General features: G+C 43.8%; 1 protein-coding gene across 2 annotated transcripts in view; it reads left to right on the top strand.

Annotated features, from left to right (window-relative positions):
- The window catches only part of MAST1 (microtubule associated serine/threonine kinase 1), a 138439-nt gene that overhangs the window by 21125 nt on the left and 103277 nt on the right, over positions 1–14037 (top strand). For both annotated transcript variants that reach the window (XM_073622704.1, XM_073622703.1), the window contains exon 2: positions 11191–11219. In XM_073622704.1, coding sequence (XP_073478805.1) covers positions 11191–11219 — 29 coding nt within the window. The remainder of the gene's footprint in view (positions 1–11190; positions 11220–14037) is intronic.

The raw sequence follows: 14037 nt of genomic DNA, 5'->3' as shown, positions 1-14037 counted from the left end.
CCCCCCCCTTCCCTTATCTCTTTTCTTGTCTCTCTTCTTGTCTTTGGAGAGCAGTTTTCCCTTGGGACAGCTCCTTCACTGAGTTTGCTTGAAGTTTCCCGCCGGCTTTTGGAAAAGCAATTTTTGTAAGGATCTTAGGACTTTGGTGAGTAATTGAGAGCTGATACCTGATTTGGGGCACTCAGCTCGGGAGTGTCCAACCTCTCCGCACCCATAACATCTCTTTTCTCGCCCTTGGTACAGTTTTTGGTCACTTTGATGAGTCCCCTGTTCCTGGACCTTCGCTTGGGTCTCCATTACTCGCATCAGAGCGTGATACATTTGCGTTTGGGCCTGAGCTACCTGGGCCATCAATTTGGTTGGCCCAAGTTCTGCTATGGGTTTATGGATGTCAGGAGGGGCCAACCCCACCAGTTCAGACTCAGTTCCACTATCTTTATCAGAGAAATCCATTTCTGGTTGGACAGCTCGAGCCACCCCTTTCTCTTTGTTCCCGGCAATAGAGTTCAATTCTCTTGATCTTTGACTATTCTCTACTAACAGAGCCTCCTCCTCTTGTACCTCTTATCAATTCAGGATACGTGGGTACCACTTGAGTTCTCTTCAATAATAACTTTAATACGATAGGGTGATTTGGCCGGGCTCCATGCAAAACCCGGTTCAGGCGAGCCTTTTCAACATCTTTGGGGTCAATACCCCTCTTGAGGATAACTTGATGCAGCATTCTGTGTGGTTGAATTTATACATCGGGTCAGCAGTAGTTTCAACCCTCCCAAATACAGCATACAGGGCATCTATGTAGTCCATGGCAATACAAGTTTTCTTGCCCATCCTCAGATTACGGATCACATCAGCCGCTGGGCCTCGAAGGCTCTCACTAAGCCGTTGTCATTTCACAGCCTCTGGAACACTCAACTCTTCCATGGCCTGCAGAGCCTGACTCATCCAGGTCTTAAACTCGTCTTCTCCCACAGGGGTTGGCAATTGCCCAGAGAAAAACCTGAGTTTTGGATAGTTCTGATTGGTTTCCAGATCCATTCTTCACCAAGCTATCAACCAATCGGGTCATATCCGTGTAGAAGGAGAGGGGCGGGGTACCGGCCACTTGAAAGTCGGCTCCCACAGGTACAGGACCCTTCTCCTGAGTTCTGGTCGAGGGCTGCTTCTCAGTCTGTTCCCCCCTATCTTGAGTGGGAACACTCTAGCAGTCACTCCTTTAGTCAGACATATCTCCTCCTCCTGAAAGCACACAGGTACCTCTTCCTGCCATTCTATTAGTGCCCTGACTTGATCCAATTCCTCCATGGCTTCCGCTTCCGCAAGGTAGGCCCAGTGTCCTAGTGCCAGAGTTCTCAGCCACATTCTGATCTCTCTCTCAGTATGCTAATTTCCCGAGATCTCCAAAACAGAGCTTTTCTGTGCTGGAGCTCCATGAGCTCTGCCCCAAGCAACCATGGCCATTAGCGGCTTCCCATGCAGATTTTGGCTCTTGTCTAGGTCGGCTAGGGCCAGCTGCAAATAGCTCCCCGGACGAGCCCCCAAATGTAGCACGACCCCCTAAGGGACTGCTTGGAATTACCTGCTCATCTGCACTGCCATGACCTAATGAACATTCCAACCCACCTGACACTCTGGGTTCCAACATCCTTGCACCACCTTAAAATAATAAGTCAGACAACTCTGTGTATTCACGTTCTGATAATGTTTACTAAAACAGATTGAAAAGGATATCGATACAAAGAAGAGGTAATAGATCTGCTGAGTTGTAGGCGACAGCGCCAACTCAGCGCCAACTCAGCAAAGGAATTCCTCCAAATAACACAAAGCAAGATATTATCAAGTAGAACAGTATATTATATACATTGGGTCAATGAGCTACTGCTAGCATCTGTAAGGATGGACACAGCTATCTAAATATTCTGACACACTTCTTAAGTACACGGACTGGCAGGCCAGCGGAGTGGTTCTGGATAGACGTCCAATGACAAACAGCAGAGCTAGGCCCCTCTGGCACGAGTTGGAAAGTGGTACACTGCGTGGTAGTCCGCGACCCCTCTCTCCATGTACAGAGAGGTCCGTCTTGCGTCAGGCCCGGGAGGAAGAGAGCTCCGCGTGGGCTTTTGCTTCTTTTTATAGCTACTCCAAGCAATCTTCCTGATGGTAGCAAAGATCCCTGTGATATGTAGTCCAGGCACATAATCATGCAAAGCAATTATCAGTTGGGAGAACTACTCATCCCACAATCCCTTTTGTTTAGCACACAAATATGATGTCACTTGTTATACTGATCACTAGAGGGACATGCAATGCATCGAAATGCAGGACGATACTGTACTTTACGATTGTAGTCCATATTGCTACACTCTAAAAAAAAAAATCTGAGAAAAGTGTAAAAACACCATAAAACGCTGAAAAATGTGGCTTTTCAGCATTTTTGAGCCACAAGCTTTTGTGGAAGTATAATTTTGTTAAAAAACGCTACTGCAAAAACGCTGAAAAACTCATTCTACAGCTACAGCTTTCTACAGCTAACGCTACTGTCTTTTTTATAACGTCCAGTGTGCATGAGGCCTAAATCTTAAAGCTGTCAGCAGATAGGGCTCTAGTGGCTCTGCTTTTAGGCACAGTGCCGAGAATGGAGAGCAACTTAACATGTGCAAAGCAGGGTGGGTCCAGGGGCGGACTGACCATTCGGGCACTCGGGCACTGCCCGAGGGCCCCATGCCACTAAAGGGCCTCATCAGGGTTGCCAGCCTCAATAAAACCAGGGACAGTATGTAAAAATCTGTGTTTTTTAAAAAAATCCCAAGACTGTAGCTGCCCCGCCTCTCCAGTAACTTTTCAGTGTGTGTATGTGTATACTGTGTGTATATTGTGTGTCTCTGTGTGTATACTGTATGTGTGTGTGTATACTGTGTGGCCCCATAATCTATTGCCTGGGGGGCCCCATAATCTTCTCCTATTGCCCGGGGGCCCCATAATCTCCTATTGCCCGGGGGCCCCATGAGTTTTCAGTCCGCGCCTGGGTGGGTCTGTGCAATGCTGGATTTTAAACCATATAGGCACTTATTTGTAACGTTTTACATAGCTATACCCGCAAAAGAGGCCAGCCTGAAGTGATCTATCAAGACTTAATTTTCTATTACTTATGTAACAGGGCTGCCTAAGAGCAGACACCACATAATGCTTGCTATTAACCTTATTAGCCAGAAAACCTCTTCTGAACATTTCTCTGATTTAGTTTCATTTATTACTACGGCCTAACTTTACACCACCTGCCATTACCTTCTCCAATGATATTATCTATACTAAGTTCTAAGAGAGTCTCAGTGGATAGCAGAATGGCAGTAGCAAGGTTCAGACATAAAGTCAGGTCCCAACAAAGTAAAACTAATCAGAAAGGGGCACAGAAGACGTACAGTTTCATTCTAGGTTGGAAACCAGTCATCTTTTATATAGTGATGCTGGCTGTGAAATTATAAATGCATTTTCATTTTCTAATGGGCACTAGGGTGACGAAGGTTTGGCTTCTCTTCCCTGAAGTGTAATAAGAGTTGAGTGGCCTTGGTACAACACATTTACAATGCCAGAGGATTTAGGGGAAAGAACAGAGAGGGAATAGATATTATCTCTAAGCAGCTTGGTCACAAATATTTCATAATGTCAAACATTTTAAAGTAAATGAGTACATTAAAGTGGAAATAAACTTCCATCTCTTGCTTTTACCTATAGGTAAGCCTCTAATAAGGCTTACCTATAGGTAGTGTAAATATCTCCTAAACATGCACTGTTTAGAAGATATTTAGTGTACATGCAGCCAGTGACATTACTGGTGCATGCGCTCTGAAGGAACGGCCACCTGTGCCGTTTCTTCAGAGCCCTGTGCCATGACGTCATCGCGGCTCCGGCCAGTCTCAAAGCCAGAGTCCGCGAATCCGGAAGCAAGACTGGTGCAGATGAAAGTGCCTGCAGTGCTGACATCTCATTGCTGGAGGGCTTTGTTATAAGGTAAGTTTAACATAATATGCTGGTATGCGATGCATACCAGCACATTATGACATTTTCTTGCAGGAAAATGTCCAGTGGTTTACAACCGCTTTAAGACCCTGTTCAAATCTAGCTATGCTCCCACGTCTTGTTTTTTATGCTTTTTTTGTGCGTTCTCTTCCAAGGTTTTGGAACAGCACCATTCATTTGAATGAGCTGCTCCTTGCTTCAAAAAAGCATCAAATACCTCTTGTACCTCTTTTTTTTTTTGGTTGCGACGTTGTTGTCAATTTTTTAAAATAGGTATTTTTATACTCTGGTAAATACTGAAACATTGTTGAAATATTACATATGAATATTGAATATATTGCATATATAGTCAATTAATTATTCGGTTGTAAACTTGCTTATACACCCTTATTGTCAACATAACTTAGACATCATGTGTAATTCAGATTATAGGCCAGGTTATATTATTGGGGTACATATAATTTGTTTCTAAGACTCATACTATATTCTCTCTCTATACTTATTCTCTTTAAAGCAGTTTTAAACCCAAAAGCAAAGATTTATTATATTGCAGCTTATCAATTGTTTGATGTGATGGCTGCATTTGTTTTCTTTTTTTAGGCTTTCTTATTTCTATTTTTACATGGTGACCTACTCATTAAGTCTGTTTTTCAAAAAAAAACAATCTCTTTTGCTGATGTAGCAGTTAGAGAGCTGAAACAAACCATTTAGCACTGACCGGGGTGGTTAAAGGGGTTGTAAAGGTAAAATTTTTTTCACCTTAATGCATTCTATGCATTAAGGTGAAAAAACTTTTGACAGTACTGCCGCCCCCAGGCCCCCCCGTTTTACTTACCTGACGCCTCGAATCTTCGCTCCTCGTCCTCGTCAGCTTCATTGCAGCTCAGCCTGGTCGCTGATTGGCTGCAGTGGATTGATTGAAAGCAGCGCAGCCATTGGCTCGCGCTGCTGTCAATCACATCCGATGACGCGGCGCGCCGGGGGGCGGGGCCGAGTGATACAGCGAGCGGCTATAGCCGCCGGCTGTATCACGGGAGCGCGCCCGCAAGCACTCACCACCGTGCGAGGGAGCTCGCATGAAGGTGGTAAATGCTTGCGGGGAGGAGCTGAAACAGCCGCCGAGGGACCCCAGAAGACCAGGTTCGGGGCCACTCTGTGCAGAACGAGCTGCACAGTGAAGGTAAGTATAACATGTTTGTTATTTTAAAAAAAAAAAAAAAATAACTTTACAACCCCTTTAAGATGATCAGCTTGTATGTATTTATGTAAAACCTTTATCCCAAAAAGGAATAAAACTGTTTGCTGTAACTGCCTATAAAGTGTGAGTTGGAGATTGCCTTCAAGTTGTTAGTGTATCTAAATTTGCTAGTTCATCTAACTTTCCCTTCCCCCCAGACTGACAATGCTGCTTGCCCAAGGTGCCCCCTGTACTCTTTCATTCAGAGTGGGGGCACGCTAATACAGGATGCATGTTACTGACCAGATCACCAGGTGAAAACAGAGGTGAAAAAAGCCTAAAAGAAAAAAAAACAAATGCAGCAATCACATCTAATGATTGGTGAGCTTTTTCTCTGCTGTGACGGTTTTACTTTTGTTGTACATAATATATCTAATCCCTTAAAAGAAAAGCCCAACTCCACCAGCAATACTAGGAGTCCAGGTGAAGTGATGATGCTAACCTAGGGGGTGTGTCCATGACTGCCTGGGATCACAGACAGTGATTTGAATGATGCTGGGTGTCATTCAACCTAGAAGAGAATGATGGAGTAGATTATCTGTAAGAAACAGCCCCAGAAAAAAGGCAAATTACATAATTAATGTAGCACAGACCCCTGAACGGTCCCGCTGATTCGTCCAAGGTTCTCTTCCCTTCTGGGTCCCCCTCAGGCTGGGATCTCCTCCTCCAGAACAAGAACCCTGCTGCTCCAGGTCTCAGACTATTTATCTACAGTTGTGCTCATAAGTTTACATACCCTAGCAGAATTTATGATTTCTTGGCCATTTTTCAGAGAATATGAATGATAAAAAAAAAACTTTTCTTTCACTCATGGTTGGTGTTTGGCTGAAGCCATGTATTATCAATCAACTGTGTTTACTATTTTTAAATCTTAATGGTAACAGAAACTACCCAAACAACCCTAATCAAAAGTTTACATACCCTGGTGATTTTGGCCTGATAACATGAACACAAGTTGACACAAAGGGGTTTGAATGGTTATTAAAGGTAACCATCCTCACCTGTGATCTGTTTGCTTGTATTTAGTGTGTGTATAGAAGGTCAATGAGTTTCTTGACTCCTGACAAACCCTTGCATCTTTCATCCAGTGCTGCACTGACGTTTCTGGATTCTGAGTCATGGGGAAAGCAAAAGAATTGTCAAAGGATCTGTGGGAAAAGGTAGTTGAACTGTATAAAACAGGAAAGGGATATAAAAAGATATCCAAGGAATTGAGAATGCCAATCAGCAGTGTTCAAACTCTTAAGAAGTGGAAAGTGAGGGGTTCTGTTGAAACCAAACCACGGTCAGGTAGACAAACTAAAATTTTCAGCCACAACTGCCAGGAAAATTGTTCGGGATGCAAAGAAAAACCCACAAATAACTTTTGAAAAATGCCATAACTGAAACGAAGAAAAACGCTTTTTTTTTTTTAAATATTTTTTTCGTTTATTTGTAAAAAAAACCTCCAAAAAAACAGTGGTGATTAAATAACACCAAAAGAAGGCTCTATTTGTGTGAAAAAAAGGATAAAAATTATATGGGTACAGTGTTGCATGACAGCGCAATCGTCATTCAAAGTGTGAGTGCGCTGAAAGCTAAAAATTGGCAGGAAGAAGGTAAAAATGGGCAGGAAGAAGATAAATGGAGGAAGACGGTGTTGAAGTGGTTAACTACTTCCCGCCCTCTGTATGCAGAATGACAGCCACAGAGTGGCTCTATTATCCTGACTGGGTGTCATATGACGTCCAGCAGGATAAGCCGCTCACGCTTGCGAGGGCGCACAGCTCGGTGATCACTCTGACACACCGCTTCTCTGATCTTGGTAAAGAGCCTATGACGTAGGCTCTTTACCATGTGATCAGCTGTGTCCAATCACAGCTGGTCACATCGTATCTAGGAAGTACCATTTATCGGCTTTTCCTCTATTCGCGCTGACAAGGCATGAGTAGAGGAGAGCCGATCAGTGGTTCTCCTGACGGGGGGGTCTGTGCTGATAATCAGCGCATTGGTTATCAGTGCAGACCCATCAAGGATGCCCACTAGAGCCCACCAAGGATGCCAATCAGTGCCCACCAGGGATGCCAATCAGTACCCATCAAGGATGCCAATCGGTACCTATCACAGATGCCAATCACTGCTCATCAGGGATGCCAAAGGAGATGTGTCCCTATGCTTTCTCTCTTTCTCAGGAGCATTTCCCTTACCGCTAGTACTGTCCCTAACAGGCGGGGAACCTGTGTCTACTCTACCAACTCGCAAAAGCACACCAAACCTGGGAGCCAGGGCCTTAAAAAGGCTCTGTCTGACCCAAGATTGCTGTCAGAGTGCCATCTATCAGTACCACCTATAAGTGCATATCAGTGCTGTCTATCAGTGCCACCTATGAGTGCCCATTAGTGTTGCATTTTAGTGCCTCATCATCAGTGTGACCTCATCAGTGCCGCCTTATCAGTGCTCATCAGTGAAGGAGAAAACGTACTAATTTACAAAATTTTATAACAGAAATGAAAATTTTTTTTTATTTTTTTCAAAATTTTCAGTCTTTTTTCATTTGTTTAGCAAAAAATAAAAACCCCAGTGGTGATCAAATACCACCAAAAGAAAGCCCTAATTGTGGGAAAAAAATGATAAAAATTTTGTTTGGATACAGCATTGCATGACCGCGCAGTTGTCATTCAAAATGCGACAGCACTGAAAGCTGAAAATCAGCCTGGGCAGGAAGGGGATAAACGTGTCCGGTATTAAAGCAGGTAAAGAATGTAAAAAAAAAAAAAAGAATGTATAAAAAAAAAAAAAAAAAGGAAAAAAAAAAAAGACTTATTTTTGGTCATATATGATGTCTATATGTAGTATACGCTGTTTAAAATGAGATGTTCCTTGGAGCTATTCCTGATAGGCAGCTGCCTGTACACCAGATATACAGTATAATCATTTTCCAGATGTTATTATACGTAACATGGCAACATAGCCCTGATTCGCTGTGCTGTGCACCGGGCCTGCGCCTTCCTCCAGAGTATATCAGCATTTTCCTCATTGCTGTCTGGTCTCCGTAGTAACTGAGCTCCAATGCAGGGAGGTAAGGGAATTGAGGAGAGAATTTAGCATTAAAGAGGAGTGTGCTCCGTGTCTACACCGACAGATACCACAACTGTTATTTCCCATAACCGTGCTTGTAGGAACTGCCTGTGTTGGCTACAATGACCAATCCGCTTCCCCTTTTTCTAATATGAATATCTGATCTCATTTGTGTGTGTGAAATAAGAACTCTCTATATTGCCTAGAAGCCACCAATCAGATTAGAGCCTGCATTGGAAGGGAGGTTGGAGAATAAACGTTCAGAGGTAGTGATGACTTGGGAAGAAATATAAGAACTCTTTCACTTGGGCAGCTGGGGGGGGGGGGGCAGTAAAAATAGGTAGCTGAGCTGCAGGTTTACCGCCACTTGGCCGCCCACCAAAATTCTAACATTACAACTAGCCAGGGCTGTACACATGCAAAGTGTTGTGGCCATGGCAATTTTAACTCACCCATTGAGGTCAACGGGAGCACGCCCCCGAAACCACAAGCCAAATCCTTGGTTTGCGACTGCGGTGTGATATTTTAATACAAAATACCCCTTTAGTTTAATAAAAATAATTTTAAGAAAAGGATCACCTCCTGAATATTTGCCACTTGCTGCTATACCGTCCTCTGAAAAGCTATCCACCGCGGGTCACTTGCAGGCAGCTTCAGTCTACTTTTTCCACTGCAGGTGGCACTCTTCCACAGTGGCACTATTGTTGGAGAGGAAGTCAAGAAGAACAGATTTCCTCTATGGTTTCCTAGCTCACTGGGGAGGCATCCAATTTAATGTTGCCGCCCCATGTGACTCTGAGAGCAATCTTGGGTCAGGCAGAGCCTTTTTAAGGCCCTGGCTCCCAGGTTTGGTGTGCTTTTGTGAGTTGGTAGAGTAGGGACAGGTTCCCCCCGCCTGCTAGGGACAGTACTAGCGATAAGGGAAAGGCTCCTGACGAGAAGAGAAAGAGTAGGGACACATCTCCTTTGGACTTTACCCCGTTTGGGCACAAGACGGCCAGGCCGCATTCTGCTCTATTAACAGACGCTCTCAGTCTGGTTGATACCTGCCCTCTTCACATTACTGGAAACCGTGAGTGCACACGGTTAGGCAGCCTTCCCATTGGGTTTATTGTGAACTGTTGCTGTACTATTTCCATTTCTTCACTGCACCTGACTATGTGAATTATTATTGATGCACCACGCTGCATCCCACCTACACACTTTTCAGGGGATGGTAAGCACTGCCACCAATGTGAAAGAGCTCTAAGACTGGCCATACACAGATCAGTTTTTCTTATTCAGCCCAGAGAAATACCGCTGTATCGACCATAAAAGTGGAGGTAGATAAAACCTCTTCCATAGAGTAAATGGTGTCACACGAGTAAGTATTGTGTCGCATCTTTGTCAATTATGCAACAAAATTTTGCATGAAACGTATCTAAAGAAGCTGGGTACATGTGTTTTCATCAAATGTGCTTAGATCATGGGCGTTGGTTAGTCCTTCCATTTTACCCAAAGAATTTCTCAAATTTATCTTCAAGTACCTCTCGTTCCTCTCGGTTTGCATTATGCCCTGTACACACGATAGGATTTTCAGATGGAAAATGTGTGATAGGACCTTGTTGTCAGAAATTCTGACCGTGTGTGGGCTCCATCACACATTTTCCATAGGAATTTCCGACACACAAAGTTTGAGAGCTTGCTATAAAATTTTCCCAAAAACAAAATCCGTTGTCGGAAATTCCGATCGTGTGTGTACACAAATCCGACGCACAAAGTGCCACGCATGCTCGGAATCAAGCAGAAGAGCAGCACTGGCTAGTGAACTTCATTTTTCTCGGCTCGTCGTACGTGTTGTACGTCACCGCGTTCTTGACGTTCGGAATTTCCGACCAACTTTGTGTGACCGTGTGTATGCAAGACAAGTTTGAGCCAACATCCGTCAGAAAAAAATCCCATGGATTTTGTTGTCGGAAAATCCTATCGTGTGTACAGGGCATAACTCTCCCAACTGCTCTAAATAGCCTCTCTGTCTGCCACTTACCAGGCAAAATGCGTGTGATAGTTCTGAAAGATTTGCAAGAGATTCATATACACCTTACCACATGTACAAATAATTCAACACTCTACTGCTGATCATCTACCTGCTCACTCCCAACCACAGGTACTGGCTCACCCAGTGGTCCATGATCACCCCCTTAGAACCACAGGCAAACCACCTCCACCTCTGTCCTCTAACGCATACAATGGGCTTATTTGTAGAGACCACTTACTCATGGTAGCACCGAATCTTATTCATGATGTCACTGTTTATTGCCCTGGAGTATATGGCTCTTTGGTGCTTGTTGTGAGGTCCTCAGACCTCATCAGTCATTAGTGGGAGCATTGAAATGTAAAAGGGTAATATCAGTCATTTCTATTAGCTATGTGAAACATATCCTCAATCTCTGATTGTCTCCTGCAGCATGTCTCCAGTCTCCATCCAAGCCTACAGAATATCCACAGTCTCTCTAGTATGTCTTCAGGCTCTGACCATCATTCCTCTTGTATGTCTGCAGCCTCTGACCATCATTCCTACAGTGGTGGTGAACCTTGGCACCCCAGATGTTTTAGAACTACATTTCCCATGATGCGCAACTACACTGAAGAGTGGATGAGCATCATGGGAAATGTAGTTCCAAAACATCTGGGGTGCCAAAGTTCACCATCTGCCGCCTCTGACAGTCCTCTCTAGAATTTCATATGCTGAACATTATGTGTGTTATGTGAGCCCCACTATGACACAAAAGTTTTCGACTACTGGTTTATGGTCATTACATGATTGATAATGATTATCTTGTTTTGTCCCTGTTAGCTGGATTTTGGCTGGTCCTCATGGCTTTTCTTTGTTTTAACAGGATCTGCCCCTGCCCAGGAAGAGCAGTGGGTAAGTATTATTTCCATTTTGTAACCTATCCTTCTGTTCTCTGTGGCTGCACACTTCCTGGCTCTTAAAAAAATCCTGCTGTCTTAAAGTGTTTGTCCAGTCCTAGCTTATGTCTGTAGATGGTTATGAAAGTAAAGAACATACTGTATATTGTGTGTACAGAGCCTAAAGCATTTAGAGATGGAAAGATTGGAAATTTTGACTTGAGATAGATCTTGGGTAGCTTACATGGCTAAAGAAAATACCAATACCTGGTACATACTAACAATTTCTTGGTTCAACCCTGCTGGCTGAATGAAAAAAAAAAGAGCTGCTGTACTAATTATCCGACATTAGTACAGCAATAACGCTCGCTGAGGTATTGTGTTCAGACAGGGGCATGCCGCCCCTCACCAGAACATTGGCTGAGAGTGCTGATTGGGAGCCAATCGGCAGACCTTTTTCGGTCATGCCCCTTCGACAGAAGCCAGCCACGGCCGGCTTCTGTTGGACTGGCTGCCTACACACGGGCCGAATGTCAGCTGGTTTCTAATGAACCGACTGATGCAGAGAGATGGATGTGCAGTACAGTATACAGATCTTATCAAGTCTTAAGATAGTTATCCCAACATATAACTTATCACATCTAGAGGTTGATATGAGGTACAGTTATACATGTCTAAAAATGAAGATGGATGAAGAGATTGTAATGAAGATGGATGGGGTATGGAGGTGGGGTGCACAGCCTATCTTGTCTAAGAAGAATTACGAAGCTTATCATCTCTAGGGAGAGACTTGGAGGGACACAAAGTACAGAGATTATAATTTCTAGAGGTGGAAATGAGAATACAGAGTTTGTCATGTACAGAGGTGGATATGGGGTATACAGCTTACCATGTCTAGAGGTAAATATAAGAATACAAAGTTCGCCATGTACAGAGGTGGATATGGAGGATAGAGCTTATCATGTCTAGAGGTGAACATAGGTTATGGAGCTTATCATGTCTATAGGTTGATATAGGGCACAGACCCTAACATGTCTAGAGGTGGATGTTTGATACAGAGTTGATCATGCCTAGAAGTGGATGTAAGAATACAGAGTTCATGTTTAGAGGGTTGTTATTATTATTATTATACAGGATTTATATAGCGCCAACAGTTTACGCAGCACTTTACAATATAAAAGAGAGGCAATACAGTTATAATACAATAAAATACAAGATGATTAAGGCCCTGCTCAGAAGAGCTTACAATCTAATAGGGTAATATAGAGTATACAGCTTATCATGTCTAAAGGTGAACATAGGGTATAGAGCATATCATGTCGAGGTTGATATACTGTAGGCTGCACAGCTTATATCTAGAGATAGATATAGAGCACAAAGCTTATCATCATGTGGGGTCAACCGCCAAAGGGGCCACTGGAATTATATTGGGTTCCCCTTACCTGTCCAGGGGCTGCCCCTCTGGGTTTCAGTTGCAGAAGTACAAATTCAGGCTCCGTCTAGGGCTTTCTTTTGAAGAGTTATTGCAGGTCTTGAACAAATTCAGGGAGGAGGGTTGAGGGTGCAGTACCCAAACGCACTTACAGATCTTGAAGGACAGCTTTCTGAAGAATCTTGCTCCAGCAGTATTAGGCCCTGTAGTAGCAGCCTCAAAAATATTGCCAAAGAGGGGACAGCCAGTATATCCAAGACCCTGTAAGAGCAGTCAGTCCTTAAGCAGCAACCTCTGGCATCTCTTCCTCAAAAAGGACTTCCACACCTGGAGCTACAATCGAAAGGCACCAACCTCTCCAGCCAAGCTTTCACAGGCCAATCTTCTTCAAGCAAGTCTTCCTTCAGGCCCTCAGCTAGGGTGACCACATTTCCAAACTGCCATTCAGGCACACCCCCCTTCCCATAAAAAGATGAGATGGGGGGATGTAGTCTCGGGGGTTGACGGGGATTTCGGCAGTGGTTGTTTTTTTGGGTGAATGGCTGGCGTTGGCACTTAAATCATACTGACACAATGCTTGATATGGTGTCAGGATGATCAAATCACATTATTTGTGTTACTACATTGTAATTGTCACTTGCCACCATTGCCTGCCACCAGATGCAGTGTGCCACTTGCCACCCATAGCCTGCCACCAGATGCAGTGTGCCACTTGCCACCATTGCCTGCCACCAGATGCAGTGTGCCACTTGCCACCCATAGCCTGCCACCAGATGCAGTGTGCCGCTTGCCACCATTGCCTGCCACCAGATGCAGTGTGCCACTTGCCACCTGCAGCCAGGGGTAGATACATGGTGCAAAGTTTATTATGTCTAGATGTGAATATAGGATGCATAGGTTAACATATATTGAGGTGGATATAGAGTACAGGGTTTATCGTGCCTAGAGGTGAACTGTACATATGGTACAGAGCTTATCATGTCTATAGGTGTTTATATGTTACAAAGCTGATCATATCAAAAAACAAGGGAAGGGAACGGGATTGGATACCAATTCCACCCAAAAAAGAATTCTTCAATAAGGAACAAGCAATATAACAAAAATATAAATAAGTTTAATTGAAAAAGATTCACATATACACCAATCAAAAATCAAAAATTGTGATAAGTAATGAACCAAAAACCTTCACCATGAAATAAAATAGACAACGTTGTCTAAAAACAAAACACAGATGGCCACCACTTAACACACACATACACACTACTAATCAGGGACGAAGAAGCAAGTCTTCTTAGTATATGCATATGATTGCTGTATGTAACAGGGAGGTAGGTGTGTGCAGCCATAAATGATGGGGATCCACCAGCAGAATGCTAACATCAAAACTGACAAATATCCTGCA

This window comes from Aquarana catesbeiana, linkage group LG03 (genome assembly GCF_042186555.1).
Source record: "Aquarana catesbeiana isolate 2022-GZ linkage group LG03, ASM4218655v1, whole genome shotgun sequence".
NCBI classification, from domain to species: Eukaryota; Metazoa; Chordata; class Amphibia; order Anura; family Ranidae; genus Aquarana; species Aquarana catesbeiana.
This window is presented reverse-complemented; position numbering and strand designations above follow the sequence as displayed.